This window comes from Conger conger, chromosome 17, assembly GCF_963514075.1.
Source record: "Conger conger chromosome 17, fConCon1.1, whole genome shotgun sequence".
Taxonomy (NCBI): domain Eukaryota; kingdom Metazoa; phylum Chordata; class Actinopteri; order Anguilliformes; family Congridae; genus Conger; species Conger conger.
Genome location: NC_083776.1, coordinates 25,120,596 through 25,148,080, shown reverse-complemented (window position 1 = coordinate 25,148,080; position 27,485 = coordinate 25,120,596). Strand labels below are relative to the sequence as shown.

At 41.1% G+C, this 27,485-nt stretch overlaps 2 protein-coding genes across 2 annotated transcripts; both read right to left on the bottom strand.

The window, feature by feature from the left end:
- Positions 1-6,721: 6,721 nt before the first annotated feature.
- On the bottom strand, positions 6,722-14,539 carry LOC133116283 (sacsin-like). Its single transcript, XM_061225723.1, has one exon. It carries the CDS (start codon positions 14,537-14,539, stop codon positions 6,722-6,724), a length of 7,818 nt encoding a protein of 2,605 aa, XP_061081707.1.
- Positions 14,540-15,168: 629 nt separating this feature from the next.
- Positions 15,169-25,570, bottom strand: LOC133116282 (sacsin-like). The gene is given in 10 exon segments (XM_061225722.1): positions 15,169-15,185; positions 15,430-16,008; positions 16,441-16,649; positions 20,460-21,327; positions 21,517-21,900; positions 23,311-23,428; positions 23,430-23,470; positions 24,289-24,400; positions 24,557-24,644; positions 25,536-25,570. Coding segments are annotated over 10 exon segments (2,451 nt in total).
- Between the last annotated feature and the right edge of the window lie 1,915 nt (positions 25,571-27,485).

The window sequence follows — 27,485 nt, the reverse complement described above, 5'->3', positions numbered from 1 at the left end:
GCAGCTGTGAATCCTATATTAAACAATAGGGCTCCACCTAGTGGTGTAATTTATAAAGACACATCTCCATCAATAAGGATGATACTCCTTCAGGAAAACTAAACTCATCTTATTGAGCTCAAAATCAAAACTCTGATAAAATATTTGGTGCCGACGGACCCCTGAGCACACACCTCACAGAACAGAAGAGGAACGTCATGATGTGACCTTTTTTTTACGTGTAATGTACGTTCTGTGAAGAAAATTAGTGCTTATGAGGTGATGGTCAGGATTTTCAGATACAGTGCACCTGAAAGATTTCATCAAATGGTATCTCAAGGAATTTCATCATTACTAGTGGATAGATCTTTATCCCAAATTGATTGAATTGCAAGGAGTTTGTAAGAGGCTGTAAGGAGAAATGTGTAAAGGGCTGAAATTAAACCCCTTGTTCCATTTCTCCTCTCCAGCATGGCATGTATTGCATGTGTGGGAAGCTCTGTTCCCCAAGGGTAGGTTTTTTTGCCAGACGCAAACGTAGGTAAAACGCTTTTCCGCACTATTATTCGGTAATGGATTATTACCAGTTCCTGTTCCAGTTCCTAATTAAGTGAATTTTACAAGGAGAGCAAGTTCAAATCACAATGTAGCATTTATGTTCAATAGGTTTGCTTTTTGAGACCTACAGTTATTTTCTTAAATCACCATGCCCTTAATCCAGTGCTTCCCAAACTTGGTCCTTCTGGAAGCTCATTTTTCTAATAGCCCAGAACTTTAACAAAATGTTAATTTTGCTTAATCATGTGCTTTTCAGGAGGGATTATTTACCCTTGTAAGCTACATTGTCAGACATACACTCAGTGAGCACTTTATTACGCATATTAAGCATTTATTATTTTTTTTACTTCTACTGCTGTAACCTATCCACTTAGAGTTATGGTGCGTTGTGTGTTCAGAGATGCTCTTCTGCATACCACTGTTGTAATGTGTGGTTATTTCCATTACTGTCACCTTCCTGGTATCAAAAAAGACCTGTTGATATCTCAACCATTCAATTTGAAGCTGTTATGTGCTTTAATAAACTAAGCTGGAACAAGTTACTCTACTGAAGCTACAACAAGCTGTAGCATTCTGGCGACATCTCAACACCACAGCTCAAGTTTCATATGAGACATTTCTCTGATATGGTGCACTTCGGTGGAAGTAATTCTTAAGTTTTTGTAAATGTAGAATTTTGGTGCATTGAGTGCCACAAAAATATGGATCAGTAAAGGTCTGCATATGTGAACTGCATGTACAAAACTCAGTGATCTTATCTGGATGGATATCTGGGTAAGTGGAAACATTCTTTAACATAATTTTTGGGTGAATATTCAGCCGAATCCAGCCCCAGTTTCCACCTGCTCCCAGTTCACAAAGCTCTCCTCGCCTCTGCTCTGCTGAATTAAATATTCACTAGCCACACTCCATACCATATTCCATTGATTATAGATTCAGTAGCCACACTCCATACCATATGCCATTGATTATAGATTCAGTAGCCACACTCCATGGTAAATGGTAAATGGCAGGCATTTATATAGCGCCTTTATCCAAAGCGCTGTACAATTGATGCTTCTCCATTCACCCATTCATACACACACTCACACACTCACACACTCACACACCGATGAAGATTGGCTGCCATGCAAGGCCCCGACCAGCTCGTCAGGAGCATTTGGGGGTTAGGTGTCTTGCTCAGGGACACTACGACACCGCCCGGGCGGGGGATCGAACCGGCAACCCTCCGACTGCCAGACAATTGCTTTCACTGCCTGAGCCATGTCGCCCCTCCATACCATATGCTATTGATTATAGATTCAGTAGCCTCACTCCATACCATATGCTATTGTTTATAGATTCAGTAGCCACACTCCATACCATATGCAATTGATTATAGATTCAGTAGCCACATTCCATACCATAAGCCATTGATTATTGATTCAGTAGCCACACTCCATACCATATGCTATTGAATATAGATTCAGTAGCCACACTCCATACCATATGCTATTGATTATAGTTTCAGTAGCCACACTCCATACCATATGCCATTGATTATAGATTCAGTAGCCACATGGGAAAATAAAGCCCATCATGGGAAATACCGTAAACATCAATTTACAAATATAGTGCAACCCTGTTGAAAAAAACTATGCTTTTGAAACAGCTAGTAGCTGGTTGACCAGTTCAGACCAGCTCCACGCTCACCATAGTTTGACCAGCTCAAGCTAGGTTTTGAAACAGCTGGTCGCTGATTATTTCAACCTGGTTATTTCTCACTGGATTTCACAGCAGTGAGGAATATAAAGTGACCACCCCCTTCATGTTACTTTTTGCTGTTTTTGTTGGGACATGTTTGTGTGAAAAGGGTTGATACTGTATAAACTACTCTACCTTAGTATTCCCCAAAAAGAAAAAATGTTCTAAAAAAGAAAAAACAAACACAATTTCCACTCCCAGTGAGAGAATCTGTGAGGACAATGCTCATGACTTTAGTCTCATCATCTCTGTTCTCCTCCAGCCCCGCAGTGTGAATGATGAAGGCCACACTCCATGCTCTCAGTTTCGTCCTGGTCTGTCTGGTAGCCTATTACATCGCCATGGTTTCCCAGATGAAAGAGGAGCTGTTGGTGGAGAAGCACAGTGAGGGCTCCCACAGCAGCCAGGAGGACCACAGCCCCAGCCCTGCCCCGGTGGAAGAGCCAGAAGAGCCAGTGGAGTCCCTGCAGGATGCAGCAAACGTTCCGGACCAGGATGGGACAAACGTTCCGGACCAGGATGGGACAAACGCTCTTGGTGCAGCGCCAGCAGAAGTCCCTGAAGCTCAAGAAGAGGAGACACAGCAGCCACACCCACTGGCCCGAGGTTTTTCTGATCCCTAAAAGCATGCGCCTATGATGACAGCAGTGCAGCTCATCACCTGACTGTGCTCAAACATCTCACTGAAACTGTGCCTCTAATAACAGCCCAACTTCAGATATTTGTTGTACACCCAGGGACCCCGTATGAGGGGGAAGTTTGAGGCCCTGACTGACAGGGGCCCTCAAAAAATATGAGAGCAAGTTTTCTATTACAGCCAATGCACCAAATTAGTTCATGAACCAATCTATATACAACAGCTAAAATATGAATCAGAAGACAAGTTATACAATACTAATCATAGTAAGCCTAAGGCTTGGTGAAGGAATTTCATTTTTTTTCTGTACATGATACCCCCTACCTCTCTGGAGTACCAAATTATAGCTTGCTTATATACCACACAATATTCATTACCAGCTCTCTTGTCAAATCCAAAATATATCAATTAATCTGATGTTATTCAAAATGTGTAGGTATTTTAGTCTTGCATGATGTGGATGATGACTTCTGATCTTCTGACAGGATGGGGTGAAGACATTGACTGGGTGGAGACGTATGAAGAAGCCCTGCGAACGTCCAAAACCAGGTGCTAAGCATGCTAGCGGGGCAGAACTTTGTCTGGACTTTTCAGTCCACTCACTTCACTGATTTCAATAGAAAGAAGAGATTTAGATGAATACTGTATATTTGGCTCTGGTTGCTCACTAACTCTCTCCACTCCTTAGCAAGTAACCTCTCATGGTCATTCACCACCGGGAAAGTTGTCCTATATGCAAACGCAAGCAGTCCTTCCTGTGCCATTCATTTCACTACACCACTGAAAGTTACTTTTGAGTAACTCTGGATGTGCCGTAATTAGTAAGGTATAGGTTGAAACTGTTATATTTACCCGGATTCACAAGCAAGTGTTTAACATTCTCCTTCTCTCATTCTCCTTCGGGCTGCCGAGGGACGGGGTATGGGCGGTGTATCTAATACTAGCTTCAATTGAATCAGACGGGTACAATTGGCTACCAAATTGGGAGAGAAAAGGAAAATTAAAAAAAAATAATAATAATAATAATTTGGCTAATTAAATAATTAAGGGGCAAAGGGGCGTGTGAACCATCATTGTGCCTCATTTGACTTGGTTGGGTGTTGTTCTCCTCTCATTCTCATGTATGTCCTATGGTTTAGACAAAAATTGGAATGTCTGATTTAACAAATGGTGTGCTTGTTAAGTATATTTTTACTTTATTTAAAAAACATAACATTCCTGTCTGCATTTTTGTACAAACCCATTTATTCACAAAAATAAGACACACGATCTATTCAAATTAATTGTTAGATGTGTGAAATTAATTTATTTTATATTGACTGACCTTACTGTGGTTTTAAAAGAACAAAATGCAAAAACGTTTTTTACATTGTTTCATCTCTTTGAGTTGCTTCGATTGACAGCACCTTACTGCATTTTTTCTGCAGTATCTAATTAAATTCATTAAGCATTGGTTGTTTTCACAAACCTTGTTTCTGCAAAGTTTGTTCAGCAGGTGTTTTTCAAGAGGAGGCTTGACAGTTGATCCTTGGTGTAGTACACACCAGTCAGCCATGACTGGGTCTTAGTGCTGTGACTGCTGGTCAGTACAAGTTTTCTTGCCCATTTCAGGGCATAGTTTCTTCATCTTAAAATGATTTTTACTTGTGATTAATTACATCTTCAAATTATCCATCTGACAATTGCATCACAACTCTACTAATTTGAGAGAGCAGAGAATTAAATTAAATGAGTAAAGATCATTATTGAATTCATGCAAAATTTAAATTGTGAGAGGCGTGTGATTTTGTTTTGAGAAAATCCAAACCAGCTTTACACTAGTTCCTCTAAAATATTATGGTTTTGTTATTACTTTCAAAATCATTGTCTTCACAGAAATGTATCTTTCAGCCAACATTATAACATGGCTTGGGAATTCCGCATAAATAACAATGATTCAGTTGACTGGAGGAAGCAGAGTTCTGATCGGCACCTTAATCTCACTGAATCTCCACTCTCTGTCTGAATCTCTAGCTACAAGTGTTGAGTTGTGAACCAGAGGGACAAAGCTTTGCATATTGTATTCAACCTATGAAGTGAGTGAACCTGATGTGAAGACCCTCTCTGAAGATTGTTTCCTCTAAAGCCTGTGCTGTACCCAAGCTTGTGAGCTTGGAAATGGGCATCGAGCCTACTGTATTTATGTACAGATCTTGTGTAAGTTATTTTTGGAATTCCACAACTTTTGGGAATTCCACAACTGATTGTAGGAGCAATTCCATGGAGCAGAAGAGACTGAATTTGCACAGAATGGACCAGACTAACCATACAAGTGTTATAGTTTATAACCAGACAAGAAAGCATACATGATAAATAATATGCCTTGTACTATTTTGTATTGGTGGGAGGGGGGAGGATGTTGAGATGGGTTGATTTTAGAGAAAATAAAACACATTAAAATATTTTAAAAATTAACTGGAGCCGTTGTTATTCTTTTCAGTTTCTTAATCACATCTCCCCCCCAACATCATTTTCCAAGTGAAGTTTTTCCATGCAAAGCAGGACTATTTTCCACCAGAACCATGTCAGGGTGTGAATTAAACAATCAGAAATGTTTCACTCCATTATACTATTCCATATCTATACTACATTTATATTCCTATATAGATAATATTGAAAAAATTACCCTCTTGACATGTTACGATTTCATATTCTGCACACATAATGATTGTAATTTTGAAGCATTACATTGCTCTAAAAATGTGCTTCACTGTTAAATGTCTCTGTACCTTAAAAAAAGGCAAACTGGTTCACAGTCAGTAGATGAGAGGTTTGCTTAGAAAATATTTCTCACCAAAATCCTCTATTTTTTATTTCTCTTAAAACCTTCCTGAATTTTCCCAAATTTCACACCCAATAATATGCACACATGGACTTACCAACAGTACGCAAAGAATAAGTAATGTTTCATGATGCAATATGCAATAAAAATGAAGCACTTTCAGGTTTTTTCTATTTTATTGATGAATTAAAGGCAGAAGGTATGTTCAATAAATGAACATCTTTAAACAAATACATGAATGTTTCTCAATTTTAGTGAACTATTAGCAAACAAACCATTGTTCTCAATTTTCATTTTCATTCACAAACATCAATACAGTCAATAACTCAAGATAATTGTCAATTTCAAAAATAACTGGTGCTGAATACAGTCAAATATGTAGGGTACAGTATATAAAGTGTAAAGTGTATAAAGTGTATAAAAAAAGAAAATTACATAAAAATATTTCTTGAAACATAATAGCAAACAATCTGTCTCATATTTCAATGATCTCTTGATCTCTCCCAATTTTAATTTTGTATTTCTGGGAACACAGCACTCCTTGGTTTGATGGCATGTTCACCCACTCCATAACAACTGCACAGACATACTCAGATAATGGATTCCTGAAGCCAACTTATTCTTCCATTTCAAAGTTATTGAGAAAATTCATGAAAGGAAACTGATGCACTCCTGTGGTACCCTGGGTCTGGCAATCTATATTGTTGAGTCTGTATTTGCAATGTTACGGATTATATTTTCCTCTAACATTTTGTCTGCATCTTCCATGTTTTCACACATCACTAGTTCCTGAAGAACTGGGAGTGACTTTGCTTTCAGAGCATTTTCTAGAAGGGTACTGGTTTCCCGGTATTAAAGATCAGTCTTTTGGTCATGTCTTCACTGTGTTTTAAATAGAATTTGCAACCTTCTTGTTCCCACTTCACAAAAAGCTGTGTTTCTTCTGTCACAACTGTTTTGTCTCACATGTATATAACCTGAATTCATTCATGAATGTAGGAATCTATTTTCCTTACGATCTCAGATGACAAGTCCAGCACCTCTGTTAAGTTCCGAGAGTTGAATTGGTCATTGGGAATACCTGGTGAAGTATGGTAGCGTGGATACTGGGTTTTCTTGGCATCCACGCCCAGCTGTTTCAACGTGTGCACCATGCTAGGCAAAGTGTTCAGTTTGGGACTGACTCGCGACAGTTTCCGGGCAAGGCTGGTAATGGTTTGGTCGGTGGGATGATGGCCAGTGTTCTTGTACTCTGCTCCAAAAAGGGATTTCTCCACAGCTTGGTGCACTTTGAATAAACACCACTCTGTGGATGTTCCCCCAGTGTCATTGTAGGCTGCAGCGAGGTCACACTTTGCCTGCCTCTGCCAACGCTGAGCTTCCTCTGGGTTTGGTCTTCTACCCTCATGGAATGTCCAGAAGTTGTGTTCTCTGGAAGAATAGCGTTGGCTAAATCCCTCCCGTCCCCTCCGATGCCGAGAGGCTTCCTGGTCCCACTCCCGGAAGAAGTCTCTGAAGGCTGAACTCCATTGAGAGTCTCCTTGACCAGGTCTGGAATGGTTGTGTGTCCCCCTTCCCCCCCTTTCTAGTTCCTCAATCCTCTTTTGCAAATATTTGCAGGCTTCAGTGGCAAGGTCAAGGCAATCTGGGTTTTTGTCTGGATGCCACCTGAGATACAGACGTCGGATACCTTTACGCCTCTCCTCCTCTGGCAGTGTCCAGATCTCCTGAAGGAATTTGTCAATTTCACTTTGCACCTCCTCCATGGACTGTGGTAGGACAGGTGGTGGGTCAGACTGCCCTGAACCCTGTGACGGAACAGGAGACATGCAGCTCCCACCAGTTGAGGAAGACCTTTTTCCCCTTTTGAACTGATACAGATCAAGAGCGCTTACTTCAATTATCTCTTGTTCCCCAATTTTAATTTTGTATTTCTGGGAGCACGGCCCACCTTGGTTTGATGGGACGTTCACCCGCTCCATAACAACTGCATAGACATACTCAGATGATGGATTCCTGAACCCAACGTATTCTTCCATTTCAAAGTTATTGAGAAAATTCATGTCAAGGACATCGATCCACTCCTCAGGAATGAGAGTCCCGGGGTCTGGCAATCTACTTTGTCCATAGTCTGTATTTGCAATGTTACGGATTTTATTTTTCTCTAATAATCTCTGTACATCTTCCATGTTTTCACACATCAGCAGTTCCTCAAGAACTGAGAGTGACTTTGCATTCAGAGATTTTTTTAAAAGGGCATTGATTTCATTGGCTAGACCTTTCGCAACACTGATCATTACTTTTGGGCTCATGTCATCGCTGTGTTTTAGATAAAATGTGCAACTCTCTTGTTCCCACTTCACATAAATCTGTGTTTCATCTGTTGTGTTGTCTAATGGCTCTTGATTCAGAAGAATGATTGTTTCAAGGTACTCACAGCAGATTAACTTCATTCTTTGGAAGTTCTGACACATGGCATCAACATCACTTTGAGATAAGGAACCACTGCTCTGTTCCCTTAGGAGGCAGACAAGGCCATGTTTAAAGGAGCCAGAAGTCAATCGGTTCTTGAACCAACCACTGAATTCACAGCATTCCCCATATTCACAAGGATGCATGCTGGATTCCACTAAAGCCTGGGTAGTAACTTCGGACAACATTTTTGGACGAACACTGTTGGGTAACCGCTGTAGCAGTTTCGGAAATGCAAAGGCATCATACCAATGATTTTGAACCTCGGATTTCTGAACTCTTCCAAGCAGTTTTAGTTTCTTTTTTACAGAATGCTCAAACCTGCTAACCGAGAAATAAGTGTCATTAAAATAAAGACAACTTGATTCATACAATCTACCATCTGTTGCTGGAAGATAAAGTGGCTGAGCAATCTCCAGTGAGCTTTCTTTTACAGTCTCGATAAGGTGGAAAAGCTGTTGAACAGTCCATCTGCATGTTTCTTTCTGGTTTGGATTCATTTCTTTTTTGCCGATGCAGTCCCGATAAATATCCTGGAGAATAGTGCTGTACTGCTGGGTAGATGCTCTATCTCTGACACCTATCTTCTTAAAGAATTCTTCATATTTAACAAGATCTGGAGGTAGTTTGAATAAATAGGGTCTGAACTTGGTGTGATTATGAAGTATCATAACTGTTTGTTTGGGCTTTACAAGTTCAGCATCTTTTTCAACCAGTACCACAGGGAGATCAATCAGAGGTTGGGCATTGAAATTCACAGCCTGGAGAAATCCATAGGACTGACGAAAAACTTTAGCTCTGGTTTTAAAGTTTTCAGTGGTACTGCATGCAGCTTGGCAGATGTTCTTCAGGTTTTCAATTACATGCTGTGGGTAAGGCTGATCAAGTGCTCCTGCCTCCTTTAAAATATTTATTTCCTTCGAAACACATTTTCCTGAAGGCAATATTGGCACTGAGGTCCAAATCAGAAATTGGTTGAGTGGGTCTTTCTCAATGAGAGAACCTTTAATTGCCACAAATTCCCTCTTTCCAGCAAAAGGCTGGTGATACTCACAGAGGTCTTGCTGAATTTCAAGTGGAACAACAAATTTTATGGTCGATATTCTTTTCAAAATATCTGAGTTTGTGTTGTCTCTATTTAAAAGGCTTTCAAATAAACATTCAGATTTTTGTTTCAGCCTCTTCAGGGACATATTCCCTTTGGTGTCAGACTCAATTATGTGTGCAAACTCAATCATTTCATCATCTGACACAACATGTTTTAGTCCTAGTTCCTTCAACAGTTTTTTTACGGAAGTCCTGAAAATTGTCTGTTCACATCCAAAGATTTTCCAAAACTCATCTGGAACAAACCGCTCTTTTGGGAGCATGACCTGATAAAGCTTTTGCTTATCATCATAGAAGTATGAGGCCATCTGAAGATTTCCAAAGACATCCCTGATGAATCGGACACATTTCATTGTGGAGATAATTATATCTTTGTAATCATCAAAGTCTGGATATCGTCTTATTTCCAGAAGCATCTGGAATGCATTGAGAATCAGGGTATCATTGAGTGTGCACACAGAGGGTAGGATGAACTTTACATAGTACCCTAGATCATCCAGGACTGTGATGTCCAATTTTTTTGACAGCAATAAATTCACAGTACTGTTTTTGAGAAAAAGTGTGTTCTTGTCAATGGCGTACAAATCTGGAAAGCTTTGTTTTAAGTGTGTATTCAAGATGAACACATTCCTATGCCCATCAATACATTGCCGCCTCCCTTGTATAGTTTCAAACAGTGGAAGTGACCTGAGCTTTCTTTTGTAGTCTTGAGTATTTTGTCTAGAGCATAGTCCTGCCTGAAAGAAGTGTAGAAGATCATCCAAGTCTGTATCAGCAATCCGTTTAAACAGAGTCTGCTGCGACAGACAGAGTTGCTCTAGAACAGCACTGCTGTCATTTGGATCTAACAGTTCTGGAGTAACATGCTGTGAAAGCTCAATATTTGAGAAAACACATGAGTCTAAAGTCATGAATCCAAGTTTGCACAGTATTTCATGCACCACTGATTTTGAATTGGAGACAACATTGCAAAGTGTCCCCATTGTTTTCAGAAAACGTTTGCCATTTTGACTTGAGCATATTACTGGAACAACTGGAGAATCACTAAACAGTTCCTTGATGTCAAGAAAGGCCTGGTTGTCCTTACTGTCTTTCACCTCAGCTGATTTAATTTGATCCTTAAAGAAATCCCAAAGCTGCTGGAGCCATGTGCTCACTATCTTTCCTGGAACATACAGCTTGCATTCCGGATCAACTTTACAGTTCTGAAGGAGGCCCTCAAGAATGGGTTTCAGATACATTGCTGAGGTAGGGATGGTCATTGCCTTGAGAAAGTTACCTTGCTGAAGAGCACCAATGTGCATTCCATTGACTTCATAATCAGCAAAGTCTGCCTTGTGTCCTTGAAACAGTTCACAGAATTCTGTAAAGAGCCTTGGGGAGTCAGTATGAAAATACCTCAGCATCTGATCTTGAGTAAGGAGAAGAGGCAGACCACACATGGTGTTGCAGTTGTTCTTATCAATGTCCTTCAAGCAGTAATTCAGAAGCTTTTTACATCTGCGTTTGTCTTTGATCAAAGTACGGCTAATAGGCAGGGGTAAATCATTTTCTGTCATTGCTGGATCATTCAACGGTTTCCTCTTCAGGAAGTTTATTACTGTCATTGGACTGACTGACCTTACTTTGACATGTGCTCTGTTGAAACTGGCATATATTTTAATCATTCGATATGAGAATGGGACTAGATTCATACCAATGTCTTCTAAGGTATTAACAAAGCTCTCTGAGAATGTGTCCATACCGAGATGCAGCAAAATGGAATTTGAACTGTCACTGTGGTTCAGAATGAAATGAGGTGCATCGGTTGGTTCTCCTTTGTTGACACTAGTCCAGGTGACAGTGTACATTTTTTTGGACTTCTGATTTGAACTGCTTAGAATGGGAATTACACAGAGATCCCTTTCATTGATTGACTTGAACACTGCATCGACCATTCCGTGCCACTCATGTCCGACGCGGTCTGTAACTTCAGGAAAAAAGCTTAGAAAAAAGTAATCCAAGCGTTGCTGCAGGCAATTTAGAGAAGACGTGATTTTCTTACCGGAGGCACACATGTTGTTTAAAAGGTCAGCATACAAGGGGGCAATGATGTCTAACTTCAGGGATTCATTCCAATTGGACTTACTGCTCTTACCATCTTCTTTCCACAGGTCCCTTCTGGAAGAGTCCACCTCAAAGTTTCCATTGATGTGCACTGGAAGTCCAGTGCTACTTGGTAAAGGGAGGGAACAGAAGACCCTACCAGTAAACGGCTGTAAAGTTTCTGATTTCAAACAAGCTGCCACAGCAGCCTGAGGAACTCTTCGGCTAGACTGCTCATCAGTGTTTTCATTCATGAAGCCAAACTGCTCTGCCACAATCCACTCACTGTGCTTTTTGATGGATGACGAAATATCCATTTTGTAGATGGTTTGCAGTGATTCAATTGGCCCACCTGAATCTAGTGACTTTTGAATATGATTTTGAAAATGAACTTTCTTCACATCACATTCTCTGGAGAGCTTTATCTCTGCTGAGATTGTGGTTTTGATCTGGCCATCAAGTGTCATTTCATGAAACTGTATTTTCCTAATGTGCCTCAAAAAGAGGATCAGTCCTTCAGGATCTTCCTTCAATGCACTTGAAAGTTCTTCTATATCCAAATCGTCTATTGTGTTTTTTGATATCTGTGACATTTCAGCCATTTTTTCTGTCCTTAGTGGTAACCTAAGCATAGTCCCTTCCTCAAGTTTGAAATTTGAGGGAAGGAATGTGTCATACACATCACTGAAAGAGTCTTTGAATTCCTTTTCTAGTGAATACATACAACCTGGTAATAGCTCGGTTCCATGTTGTATATATTGCAGATTTGGGTCAGATATGCAGAGCCATTTGCCTCCTGTCAGAATTGAAGGACAGTCAGTCAGATGGTAAACTGAGTTAAACCCCAGTCCATACTTTCCAGTTTTTCCTTGCACCCCATGTTTTCCACCTTCACCTAGTCGTTGAATTCCCTCCAGATCTGCATCTGAAAACACCTTGTTGTTGTACACACACAACGCTGGACCTTGCAGTGGATTCCATGTATCACCAAAGGTTTTTTTGGTGTTGTGCTTCCTTTTGTCCCAAACAAAGTGAATCTCTGTGGCCTGAGCATCATCAGCATTTTGTATGAGCTCTTTCAGAATATCCTTCTTCGATGGGTAAGCTTGTATGATGTTCTTAATCCGGACTGTCAGTTTCTCATGTTGTCCAAACTCTTTGACCATGGGTGAAAAGCCTGCAACACGGTGATTTTGCAGAGTGTTGTGTCTTGTTGTTTTAACCCCAAAGTGAAGTACAATACTCCGAGGAAGTAATTCATGACACAAAGTGACATCTTTTGAGACTGGCATCCAAGGGCTGTCATTGTAGCAGAGCTTGTGTGAGGGACATAACACACCATTTTGATCAGGCAAGAGACAGTCTTGTGGTTTATTATCTTCTGCTTCATACAATCTCTTTGCAATTCTGAGACTGAGGTTAAGATCACACTTGGAAAGTGGTCTGCAGTGATATTTAGTACTCAATTCCTGAAGAACCCCCAATAACTGATCTGAAGTGAAATACTCCTGAAGCCCAACACATTGCCAAAGGTTTCTGAATTTAGAGAAGACATCTGGAAGGTAGTAGAGGTATGGTTTAGCTTCAAAGCTTTCTGTCCTAGCCACAGATTTCACATTCACAAATTTGCCCTCAATTAGGACAAATGGAAATGATTGAGCCATCTCAAAAATGACCCCTGACTGAGTCTGTTCCTTTGTCAATTCATCCAAGTAGCCATAGCATTCATAAGCAATGTTGGAATGCATATCTCCATCCAATGCATTGAAATGTAGCTGTGCATTCTCTAGCTGCTGAAGCACTGTCAGGAGGGGTGGATTTTCAAGAACCCCCAATTTACAGAGGACTGGGACATGGTGTGATTCCAGAACTGCTTGGTCTACTGTAGTTTGTGTCATGTTTACCAGATATCGACAACTGGAACTGTACACTTCAGTGGGCTTTGCAAGTGGACTACCAGTACTTTTGTCATGCTCAGGGGTTTTTGGTGGACAGGCTGGAATGAAGGCAGTGTTTCTCAGTGAATTCCAATGAGGAGAAGTCTCATCATTTAAGTGTTCTCTTGTTAGATCCAAGATTCGCCTAACACGCTTGTATGCTTCCTTTGCATTTGTTTGCCAAATCCTGCTAATAGTTTCTGCTCTCTCTTTGATGTCCTCCAGTGAAAGAAAATCACTCAACATTCCAAGTTCTGACAACCGCTGGATTCGTTTTGGAGTGCAAAAATCCTCAGCTGTTCCTTCAAGAAAGCGTCCTTCTTCTGGATCATACAGACAGGCTACTTTTCCTGAAGGGTTCACAAGCCTCCTAATGAACTGAAGCTCTTCACAACCAATGGCTGGGATGCAAGGGTGGCTTTTCAGGAGGTCATCTATTGCTTTGTCATTCATGTCAATGGCATGCAGTACAAGAGCATCCCTGCTCCGAGGATCCATGGAACTCAGGTTGCTAAATACTATGTCTTTATAGAATTCAGCCCAGTCCAATGTCCTTGCCGCAACAATTTTGCTAAAGCCTGTCTGGCTGAAGTTATATCTCACCCAATCTGGAAGGGGAATAGCGAGGTAAGGTTTCCCTTGATTTGCCATGAACTCTTTCATTGCAATCTTTCCCACTTTCTTGTTCTGTTCTATATTTTGGTGTAAAAATCTGGCCTTCTCAATAGAGCACCAGCTTTTCCCATCACTGAAGAGTTCAGGAGCCTTGCCAGAAACATTGTGAGCAATGGCAGAGTAAAAAGCAACAGTGAGAGATTGAAAAGATGTGCTCACTTTCTTTTTGTCAGGCCAGAACATGTAGTAATGGTACCCCTGGAGTTCTCCCTTTTTTGACATTTCCTTCAACACAGAAAGTGTGAAAATGTACGACCCTGTGACCGCATCTTGAAGCAAAGCCTTGTTCCATTCATGTTTCACTCCAGTATCCCAAAGGCCCTTCCTGTTAGACGTCACAGCAAAGAATCCATTGATATGAACTGGAAGACCAGACTGAATCGAGAGTGGGAGGAAACAGAACACCTGGCCAACTGAATCATGCTTTTCAGCTAACCAGTTTCCCCCTTTTGGATCTTTTTGAAGAGGCACGGCAATGCTTCCGACTGGCAAAGGAAACCTCTGTTTACTTTCTTTCTGGAACATGTCTAATGATGTTTGCATTCCAAAGCAGGAATTCACAAGCCAGTAGCTGACATCAGATACATTCTGGTAGTTTGTTGTCACTTCAATGATGTTTGCAGAGAGGCCGTCAGTGACATGTTAAAATTTTGCATCAATTTTCAACAAAACTTTTAAAGAATCACTCTGCCTTGTTTTCAGAGGAGTGTCATCTGGGACACGCATCGTGCACACAACTTTTCTGGTGACTGTGAAGAGAGTGTTTACTTGTTCAGCACATGGGGGAGTACTAGAATTTTCAGGTAGAATCTCAAGAGACACTTTGCTTATGTTTCTCAAAAACAGCATAATTTCCCCTGAATTATGAGTCAAATGTTGTTCAAAAGCACCAATATCATCTCCTTCAAAAACCTTGTCGCTGACCTCTGATGACAGAGCCTCTTTCTGTGTCCGGAAAGGCAATTTAATGAGTGTTCCCTTGAAGAATTTGTGAGCACTGTCTCTTGATAAATCACAGTCAAAGATCCCTTGATAGGGCTTGAACTGTCCAGGAAAGCTGTGAAAAAGACGTTCCTGGAATAAGTCGAGTTTGATCCCAGGACATGCTTTACTTTCTATATGCTTCTTCAGATGAGTCACATTTGGATCGAGTATCAGGAGATTCTTACCACTGAGGACAGAGGGAATATCCGTCACGTGATAAACAGAATTGAAACCAAGCCCAAACTTCCCAATTTTTTCTACTTTTGTTTCTTTGGAAGCAGATCCAACTTTGGTAATGTTTACCCAATCTTCTTCTGTGAAAAGTTTATCATTGTATGCCCAGAGACAAGGACCCTGGCAGAGAGACATATCTTGGTCTATAAGGCTGTTAGGGGGATTTTTGTGCTTTCTGAAATCGAGCATGAATTTACATGTGGTTGCGCGAGCATCTTCTGCATTCTGTATAAGCTCTTTGAAGAGGTCCTTTTCCTCATCATACTCTTTCAGTATGTTTTTGATCCTTAGGGTTATTGGTTCTGTCTGGCCACATTGCTCTATGCCAATGAATTCTGGGTTTAGGATTCGAGTGCTGAGGGAGGGAATTTTCAACCAGTCAACTGTAGCTCCTGGTATCTCTCCATGTATTACATAGAACTCCTCCTCGTCTTTCCTGAGGTCTTCCAAACCATCCCTGGAGATGTCACAAAACACAGTGGAAGATAATTTCTGCAGGTTAAATAGTCCATTTTCTACCATGACTGGTATGGGGAGATTGTCCTTAATGCTTTTCTGCCCTTTCCTCATCCAGTTCAGAATGGCAATGGCTACTTTCAGTTCAGACTGAGTTCCATAAGATGGCAATTTTCTGTCAATGTGTTGTTTCATGCTATGCAGCATCCCCTCAATTTCTTCATCTGACACTGATGCTCTCACTCCAAACTCAGTTAGCAAGTCTCTGTACGCCAGAAATTCTTCTGGTACCTTTTTGATATAGGAGCTAAGATCTAATCCTGGTGGAGAGTTCAATACTACATCACAAGGAGGCACAAATTGATTGTGAATCCAGAGCCAAGGTACATTTTTCTTATTCACTGTGCCTCTGAATTGAGCAATGTTATCTTGCATGAATTTGTAAATGCTGTGCAACTTCACTTTGAAGTTTAAATCGATATCTGGATTGTGCATTCCAGATACGCTTGCTTTCAGAGCAGAAAGATTATCAAACACTTTCTCAGGCGGAGGTGAGCTTAGCAGACCAAGCTTTTCACTAACCTTCTCATTCAGTTTCTCAGTAAGAGGCATGACATGACTCACAATATTGAAGTACTTTGAGTGCCGTACCTCCTTTGGCTTGAACATTCTTGGCTTTTTGTTTATACTTTGGTGTCCATTCACAGCATCTGGAATGTTGCAAGGAATCCACTGGGTTCCCAGTAGCTCACTAAGCTGTTGAACCGAGAACTTTGAAAGCACGTGGGTGTCATTCAAAAGTTTCATCAGGGCCTCTGCTTTTTCTGAAGCCTTTTGCAGAGACTGCACCTGCAACCTTGCAATGTGCTTGGCCACATGAAGGGCATCATTAGCAGTGATGGTATTTTCATCTGTCTTCATCCCAAGATGTCTCAAAGTGTCCAACATCTGGGGATTACTTCTTAAGGCCGTGGGAGGAAAGAATTCCGGCTCAAACAGGGCTTTGAATGTTTTGTTGTTAGGATCAAATAAATCTGATGCTTTTTTGAGATCTCCTGTTTTCAAGTCAATGAAGCTCAAATGTTTACATTTTTCATACAATGCCTGGTCCTGTGCAAAAAGGACTCTACCATGTTGTAATATCCAGGTCATTATTTGATCTGACTCTTTCCTTTTGTATAGTCTCTTCTCAATTCCATTGACCAAAAGTGTGGCTGCCTGAGCTGCATTAAGGAGGTCAGTCTTGAGCAATGTAAGGAGCCTACGGTCTGCTTCGTTTGCACACTGCACAACTACATCAGACATAAGAAGAGTTTCTGGGAACAATAGAACTGAATTCAGAACAACTGCCTGCTTTGACTTAACAGAAATGTATTGTCCAGTTTTGGATTTTAGAGAAGCCATTGAACGGAATAGGGGCAACTCCGAGAGAAGGCCTTTCTCTGCTGGTGTGAGAGAATCCAGTGAAGAGAGACACAATTTCAATTCTTCCTTTTCCATGGGTGAAGCAGACTCAATTCCATGGATGACTTGATGCTTCTCCAAGTTCAGGAACAGTTGTAGTATGTTCCTTGGGGAGGGAGTTAATACATAGGTCTTAAGATCCCTATGATCAGGAAAGGTGTCTCTCTGTATGATGGTACCACCCACTTTTCTCACCACCTTTGCAATTTGTTCCGATAAGCTGTCCTGATCGCTTTTATGAAACACTAGAGTCGTGTTCTGTTGCAGCTTTACAAGAATTACAGAACTGGTGGAATCCAACAGAGGTTGAAGAGGGATTAATGGCATGCCAACAAAGCTGCTTAGCTCTCTCCAATTTGTGTTGAGATATTTCCAGAAATCTTTTAGCCACTGCATAGGAGGGTGTTGACCATTTCCCACCTGCCAAGTCACATGACCTTGTGTCTTCTTCCAGTCTTCAGGAAGACTTTTTATGGCATATTTAGCCACCATTTCTGAATCCATCTCGATAATTTTATTGTATGTACCTGCAAGGTAATGCAAACAATTTAAATGTATTTAAATGTATATATTTATTTTTAAATTATTTAAATTTAAATTGTACTCCAATGACAGTTGCACTTGTCTCTAATATAATATACCTTCTTTTTATGGGATTTTCTGTCCTCCATTTTCAGCAAACTGATAACATTTAACCAATACTAAACCAAAAAAGATATTATCATTCAGTCTCACATCCAGGTGAGTCACTGTAAAAGTGTCACTGTAAAATTTGAATGTAAAAATAGCTATGGAATGCTATACCTAGAGGTGGTTCTGTGTGTGTGTTTTAAAAAGAAGATTTTTGGGAAACATTAAACTTATCCTTTAAAGATATAATTATGATAACATACAGTGGGATCCAGAATTACTGGCACTCTTGATAAATATTCATGAAAATACTGTTTCAATGGAATCAACCAAATTCTTACATTTTTCATTTTTCACATTTTTGTCATTTGGCAGACGCTTTTAATCTAAAGCGACTTATAAGTGCATAGGTTCTTCCAAAAGTCAAAGCATCACATCCATTACTAGGAAAATACACATGGAATGCTGGTCTAAACATATAGTCGTCATCATATTATACATATTATATTATTATTATTATTTTTTATTTTTATTTTTTTGGGTTAGACAAGGTTTCAAACAACTTTAATACCTTTGGTAAAGATGGGCCCTCATCTTCAGTTCAGACCATACATTTTTGATGGGATCTCAGTCAGGAGACTGAGATGGCCATTGCAGAACATGGTTGTTTTCACTTAACCATTTCTGTGGGGATTTTGATTATATGTTTGGAGTCATTGTCCTGCTGACCAATCTACCTACAACCATGCCAAAAATGTCCATGTTCTTGATCTTAAATAGTGCCACGGACAACTGCCAGCAAAGCATCTACAAAACCTCAATGGTCCACCTTCATATTTGTCAGCAGGTATAAGGTGCTTCTCCTTCTTTGGATTTCTCCTTTTGCTGCCAAACATGTTGAGTATGGCCAAACCTTTCTCATCTGACCATAGGACTCTCATCCAGTCAAAAATTATGTTTTGCTTGGTTTTGTTTATTATGGTCAGTAAGGGCTGTCTTTGTGCCACCCTTCCAAATAGTTTGTTGGTATGGAGATACCATTTTAAAATTGTTATCATTTTTACACCTATGGTTTTCAGAAAAGAATTTATGGCTTAAAAACATTGAAGATTGATGAGAGTAAGTGTATTGAAATAAAAGTATATACACTCAGTGAGCACTTTATTAGGTATTTTTTAGACTTCTTTTTCTGCTGCTTTATTCTGCTGTTGTAGCCTCTCCACTTAGAGGCTTGACACATTGTGCGTTCAGATATGCTCTTCTGCATGCCACTGTTGTAATGCGAGGTTATTTGCATTACTGTCACCTTCCTGTCAGCTTTGATCAGTCTGGCCCTTCTCTCTGACCTCTCTCATTAATAGCGCATTTCTGCCCAAAGAACTGCCGCTCACTGGATGTTTTTTTGTTTTTCGCACCATTCACTGCAAACTCTATAGACAGCTCCAAGGGATCAGCATTTCCAGAGATTCTCAAACCACCCAGTGTGGCACCAACAATCATTCCACTGTCAAAGCCACTTGGATCACATTTCTTCCCCATTCTGAAATTTGGTCTGAAAAACAACTGAACCTCTTGACCGTGTCTGCGTGACTTTATGCACTCAGTTGCTGCGACATGATTGGCTGATTAAATATTTGCATTAACAAGCAGGTGTGCAGGTCTACCTAATAAAGTGATCACTGAGTGTAGTTTCCCCATGTGTTTGAAAATAATATATGGATTAAAATCTGTTGTTTATTAAAGGCAGCTTTTTTTCTTCATTTGTATTTAGGGTGGCAGTAATTCTGGAGCCCACTGTACCATTACCAAACATGGTTTTCTGTATAAAGTGTTTCCCCTTATATTTTCAATGCACATTACCATATGCAAGTGTACTATGGAAAATAATCAAAGCGTATGTGATTACCATCGGCAAGATGTTAACTACCAATGCAAATAATATTCAAATTGCCTTCTTTGAAAATAAAGGTATGGAGGACAATGTCTCATTTTTCTTTTTACAGTAATTTCACTTACTGAGAACAAAATAAAACCAGGACCCTGATTTGGGTCAAATCAAGACCGTGACCCAAATCTTGAACTAGTGTCATTCTTTTTATATCACTTCTAAACATGGCACCAACATTGCCCAAATTTGTTTGTCTACTCCAATAATGTAGGCCAATTCATTTGTGTCCAAATTGATAGAATGGTATCTGTTCCGTATGAAATGTAATTGTGATGAAGATGGTGCTTTCTTACTTGTTGCTGCCAGTTTCCTCAGGTGGATCAGAGTGTTACTTCGGAGATCTCTGGGTAAGAATACTTCTTTCATGCCTGGAAGCAACTCACTGCAGGAAAGCATTACAACAAAAATGAATTGTAAAATATTTATTAGTTTTTTATTGTATGTTTATATACGAAGGGCAGAATATTTTTAAATATATGCACAATTTTACTTCAATTTAGTTTAAATGCACCACAATCATTTTAAAAAAATACAAACTTAATTATGTTAGTCAGATCATATTTTGGTTGGTACAAATTATTTTACATTTTTAATTATTAATTTCCTCTCCGAGAGCAAATGTAAGTTATTTTATTCAGGAACCTTGCTTTTATATTGGCAATAAAGGCCAAGAATTTAAACAAGATAAAATACACCAGATTGTTGGGTTGACGTCTCTGCAGAACTTACTGTGGGAACTGCTCATTGTCGATGAAGGCCAGATTGTGATCTTCATTTGTGAATGTCTTGAAGGTCCCATTGCTAAGAGGTAGAAGCTGCAGCTCCCAGAGCTCACGGTATTTTCCATCACTGAGCATGTACTCCAAAATCAAGAGCTTGTCCTCCCTGGAGAGATTTAAATTTCCATTTTTGCGGAAGACATTTCGAACAAAATCAGGGGTTGTTCTTCTTAAGGTTTCGGGACTTTCAACAGTAGTCTGGATGTCTCTTGATACATGACTGGGAATGGACACCAGTTTTTCCCCCAGTGCTATCAAAACACTCGACACCGCATTCTTCATCTGCGGCTCCATGCTGTCATCAGGCAAGAACACAGCTTCTGACAGCGTCACCCATTCATCTGCATCCACAGCCAGAGAAAAGACAGATTCATTCAGCAGGAGAAATTGCTGCAGCATTTCCATAGCAACACCATGCCATCTCTCCTTGTGTTTCATTTGGTCAAGGTCAGGCCAAAGACAGTACACGGAGGAGGAAGGAAAGTCGTAGACTTGGGAAAAGCGAATGGCGTCCAGGATGATCATGTGGTATGCACAAGGGAAAACCTCCTTAATGAGCAACTCATTCCAGACAGCAGCTTCATCAAATCTCTGGTCCTCCTCCCGCCATTTGATGTGCCTCCTGTTGTCTGTGAGGCCGAAGCAGGCATTAACATGGACGGGGAGCCCAGTGCTGTTGGTTTCATTATTTGGAAGGGGCAGAAAGCAGCTCAATCTTCCATCAGTCAGAGACCTCTCCTGGTCTAATGGGAATGCCAGGTCAACTTGGGGTCGAAAGCTTTGTTTCTTGGCTAGCGCGTCCAGTTCTGGCACCTGCCCTTCTTTCATACAGCATGTTGTTATAAGCCACTGAACGTCTGTTTTGCCTTTGCTTGGACAGTCGGAGGATATGTTTTTTAAATGTGTGAAGCCCTCCACAGTCAGCATTTCTCTTGAATGAAAAGATTAATTAACCGTAAGGCTTGATGCGGATGCTTTATGCCTGACATTGACTGAGCCATTTGTACTGATATGAATTAAGGAGACTGATGAAACCTTTCTCAGGAAAAGCAGGCTCATGTCTGCATCAGCAATGAAGCTGTTAAAGAGCTGAACCACTCTGTCAGAATCATATATGTTGTCTGAAATCTCAGATGGCTCATTACGTAAAGGAAAGCGAAAGAGGGTTCCGCTGAACTTTTTGCCTTCGCCAACGGCATCTTCCCAACATTGGTCACTGACATGTCCGAGCACGTCTCGAAACGGCTGGACCTGATCGCTCAGCCTCAGCAGTGCTTCCCTGTCTTCCTCATCATCAAGAGACCAGCGCATGCCTCCCTCTCGCTCTCCAAATATCGTCTCCTGTGGGTCCAGCATGCCAAGGTATTTGCCACTGAATATGCATGGTAAATCTAGAAATGAAGAGTATTTATTATTTATTTAGCAGGAACCATTCACAATTCAAAAACCATTGCACCAGAGTTAGCTTCAAGCTAATTTACATCTGCAGTCCTTGGGCAAGTACAATACAAAAATAACACAATATTGCATTAATGGCATTTCGCAGTCGCTCTTATCCGGAGTGACATACAGTTGATTAGACTAAGCAGGAGTCCTCCCCTGGAGCAATGCAGGGTTAAGGGGATTGAACCACTGACCCAGTCATGTACCTTAACCATTACGCTACAGGCCTCCCTATAAAATGCTGTAAATAACAATTACAATCGGAAAAATTAAGAATGAAAAAGAGATCATCATAACAAAGGTAACTACTAGAGAGGACATTATTGTGTCAAAACGTTTAAATTGGCAGATTCTCCGATATTAGTGGGTAGTAAGTTCCATTTTCTGATTGCTTTAATGGAAAAGGCGAACGGTTGTCTTTTTCAATGCGGTGACAGTCTCCTCTCTAGTCTGACTATGGGGGTGAGCAAACATTCTTTAAAAGGGGGTGGTGCGATATCATGAATAATTCTACACATACAGTCAGCCAGGCCATACATATTTCGACATTGACAATGTTATTTTAGCTGTCTACCACAGGATATGGGAGTTGGATGTATAATGAATATGAGCTCAAAGTGCAGATTTTAGCTTTAATTTGAGGATATTTACATCTAAATCGGTGAACGGTGTAGGAATTACAGCCGTTTCTATACATCGTCTCCCCAATTTTAGGGGCTCAAAGATTATTGAAAATAATTAACATAATCATAGATTAAATTGTCATTTTTTGATACTTGGTTGCATATCCTTAGCATGCCATGGACTTCCTGATGTCCGTGACCTATCAATATCATCAGAGTCTGGATATCATATTTTCAGGTTATCCTACAAGCGATACTAAAACTCTTTGCATTTTAATGGATCTCAATGGGAATTTGGGGGTGGGACTAGATTCAGCTGTAAATTACGCCGATAAAGTTTAGAACACATTTCTTGGCTGAATGACTTTCAGTCATCAAGGGTCCAAGGTATCAAATGAGCCTCAAACCATCATGCTGTTGTCAGATAGGCAGCAGATATGGATGGATCACTTCAAGGGTTGTTTCTCCTGAATAATTGTCCTACTGAACCTGAAGGATATAGATGTAAATACCCTCAAATTAAAGATTAAAGTCTGCACTTTGAGCTCATATTGATTCATTATTTACTCCCAACTCCAATAAGAGGAATGACAGACATCTCCACAGCCCCCATCCCTCCAATCTCACCTGGTGTGGCAGAAAGGCCAGAGCAGCATGTGATGTTTAACATACACATAACAACAGTCACAGTTGTTCAAACAGTAGATGGAATAATTAGCCATTTGTGCAAATCACCTGTAACATGATAGATGGAGTTGAATCCGATTCCAAACCGGCCCACTTTGTTTGGATCGTTGCGTTTCACGCTCCTCCCTGTGGTCTGTATGCCTTCCCAGTCTTCCTCCGCTGCCTACAACGATGAACTCTGCATCGTTGTAGGCATAGAGGGCAGGACCTGCTCAAAAACAACCATAACAATCAGAATGAATGCCAATTAGCTGTCAGTAATTGTATGCAGCTCAAACACAGCTTACAGAGATACAGACTGCTCCTCACTGAATAGGATAACATGATCTAAAACAGTCCCTGTATCTGGGTGTTACTAATAGTTTGTTCGATCATTAACCAGTTTTTATGGTGTTATGTTAGATGACATGAGCAACCAATCGCCATAACAATATTCCCATGACTTACATCAGGAAAATGTTTTCAAAGTGCACCCTCAGACTGTGGTTAGACTGTACATTTTATTTCAATTTGACATGATAAAGCACAATTACATGCCAATTATGTGCTTAACTACGTTTGATATGTAAAAGTGCCCCCTGGTGGGCATTACAGTGAAATGTGAAGGATTGGCCCGACGGGAGCATTCTATAACCCAGCTGAGAACACTAACCAGAGCCACTATACAGCAAGCAGAGGGGCAAAATGTAAGTCAGGGCAAATATCAGGGCCAAACAGGCAAAATGCACTGAAGCAATCAGACCAAAGGGCTAAGGTAGGAATCAGAGCCAAATAAAACAAAGCAATGGTCAAACACAAAATCCAATGAGAAAACAAATCATAAGGGGCTAGAAGGGAATCGAAAGTCCAACAAAATACGGTCAAGCCCAGAAATTCAACAAGGTAATCTCAAACCACAAATCTGCAAGTAAAGTTTGAACACCTGAGCTGGGTTTAATTGTACTCTTTATCCCTGACGGTTCCCTTCCCTTGCTTTAACGGGGGAATTCCAAAAACGCAACAACACCACTTTTGCAAATACAATACCCTGGTATTTCTCCAGGTCTTCAGTCCAAAGGGTCTTGGTTCCATAGGCTCTGTCATCATGGATGAAAACTGCCTTTGTAGCACCAGCATCATCAGCATTCTGTATCAGCTCCTGTTTATGACACAACAGTAATCTTCCTCATCATCAAAATGAGCATAATACATGAACAAGGTCTGATGCACAGTAGGGAACACTCATTGTATGAATATGAGTAATGAACACCTGGGGTGGGCGGGGGTGTGGGGGTGTATATGAATAAAACCGCACCTTCGGTATTTGACCTCCATCAGGATATCTGCGCAGAATATCTTTTAAATAGTCGATAAAAGGTGGAGATGTGGCACCAAAGGCATTTCTAGGGAAAAATAATTATAGAACATACAAAGTTAGAACTCCTCTGTACAGTGCCCAGAAAAAGTATTTGCCCCCCCCCCCATCCTGATTTCCTCTATTTATTGTTGAATATGTATGAATATGAATGTCATACTGAATGGTTTCAGACCTTTAGACAAATTGTAATACTAGCAAAAAGGGACCCTGAGCAAACACATTTTTTAAATTACCATTTCATTTATTTAATGAAAAAGTAATTTCCCACTGAAATTACTTGCCCTGCCGTCAGAAGCTTTATAGGAAGGAGTAGAAATGCTTCCTATAATTTCATATCAGTCTTTCAAATCACTGTATATGAATTTTATCCCACTCTTTCTTTGCAGAACTGAGCTAATTCAGACAAATGCGTACGTTTTGGAGAAAGAACTGCTCGTTTTATTTATTGCCATTACAAAATTATCTAATTTAAAGTTGATACTCAAACAATTTATATTTCATCCCATTATTAAGTTATAAAACTGCCTATCGAGCCCAGCCGAGTCAATGGAAAGGCCAAAGTCATGCAGTGTGTGCGCTTTGTCCACCCTTCCCCCCACTCGTCTCCTCCCCGCGAGAGGAGCAAGATCTACATCCGATGTCCACCTGGATTCATCATGCATCGAAATGGCACACTGACAGCACAGAAAGTATTGCCCGAGCAGTTTGTTTTCTAGAATTAGGCTACCAAAAATGATCACAGGAAACAATTCTAGACCTAATATACTTTTATTTGCGGTTAGTCAAATGAGAACCGAGAGTCAGACCTGGAGCAATCACGACAGACTTTATATTCGACTTTATACACCTAAAACACAAGGCATCTAAACGCAATTTGTTATCAGCCTTCAAAAATAGTTCCATTTCGTCAACTTACTTCCGTCTCCTCTTTTGTCTTGTCGACAAATCCATTCTTCTAAATGTGATCCTTATGGAAGAAAGTACTGTTATAATGAGGCGGTAATCGGTGGTTAAAATAGAACATTTACAACTTATACATTATATGTGCATATATTAATTGAACGTAGCCTATAGCTTAACATAAAAGTAACACTCAAGTGATGTTACGCTAAAATAAGCGAAATGAACAGGTGGCAGGTTAGTAATGTAACCCATTAGCCGGAGCATAGTAGATTAATCACATTACCTTCAAAATCTTTGCATGCTCCATTTGTTAATGTCATCTTATTAGTACTGAACCTACCATAAAAGTGAGCGTAGCATACGGTGTTACATTCCTTTTATGAAGGCACATCCCCTCCCACCGCCAAACCTTAAGTTTCTATTTACCAAGTTTAGTCAACACAATAAGCCATGAGTTTCGATTAACCCAATAAAATGATAATCGCTAAATTACAGAGGAAATGAAACTCAAAAGTGTCGCAAGCCGTGCCCGAGCAATAAAAACGTATACATGTTGTGGTGCCTCGGGGTGGATCCTGAGGTGCAGTGGGCGGGCGCAGCTGGAAACCAGACACAGGAGATAGCAGATATCAGAAAAAATTATTCTTTTTATTTTTTCTGTGTTTTTTTTTTTGGGGTATTGGGGATAGCGCCCCCCCTCAGGGCAAGGGTAGGGGAAAACTGGAGAAATAAAAGGGGCCGTTCAGGCAAAAATAAACTAAGGTTCTTCCCAGACTGGGGTATGCTCCAGGGCCTCCTCCCTCCTTCCCTCTTCAGCCACGTCCGGGCTGGGTGGGGGAAACACAAAGAGATAGGGTAAGTAGGACGGGTTTTTGTTTGGCTCACGTGTCCGGCGTCCGTTCCGGGTCTTTGGGGTTGCCGTTCGTAAAGGTGGGGTCTCCTTCAGGGTCAGTACAGCAGGGCATAGAAGGTCCTTCCTCTCTCTGCCTTTCTCCCTCTCACACGCTCAGGAAGGGTGCCGACTGACCCTGTTTGCAGCCTCGACCGCGCCTTACATACCATTCCCTGCTCGTTAGGAAACAGGCTGCAGCTGAGTCAGTACCTTTCCATTCTGCTCACTCATGTGCGCTGTCCGGGGTCCTGGACTGCAGGTAGAGGGATCTCTCTCCAAGGTGCTGATCTTCCCATCACCTCTACAGGAAGATATACTCCTTCCCAGACCTCTCCTAATGCGTGACGTCCGCGCGGTTGCTCTGCGCGGGTCCCTCCCGGGTTCTCCACCCACGTGGCACAACATGCAGGAGCAGGGGTGCCACATACTCCCCCCCTCAGCTCCACGCCCCAGGCGGGAGCGTCTGCCCCTAGGCCATCCTCTCTCCTGGATAGCGCATCAGCATTCTGGTGCAGCTTCCCAGCGCGATGTTCCACCTTGAACCGGTAAGGCTGCAACTCTAAAAACCAGCGGGTCACTCGGGCGTTGCTGTCCCGGTTAAGGTACATCCATTTTAGGGGAGCATGATCGGTCACCAACAAGAACTCACGGTCGAGTAGGTAATATCTTAATTTACCTACCGCCCATCTGATGGCGAGGCATTCCTTCTCGACCGTGGCGTAATTCCTTTCATGGCTGAGGAGTTTCCTGCTGATGTATGTCACTGGATGCTCCACCCCATCCTGGATCTGTGACAGGACTGCCCCCAGGCCCACTTCCGATGCGTCGGTCTGCAGCACGAAGGGTTTCTGAAAGTCGGGAGAGATTAGTACAGGTTCCTCACCCAGGGCGGCCCGTAAGTCCTGGAAGGCTGCAGTGGCGAGGGGGTTCCACTGGACCCGGTTGGGCTGCTCCTTTTTGGTGAGGTCATGTAGCGGGGCTGCTCGGGCTGCAAATTCTGGAATGAACTGCCGATAGTAACCCACCAGGCCCAGGAACATTCTCACCTGTTTCTTTGTGGCCGGTTGGGGC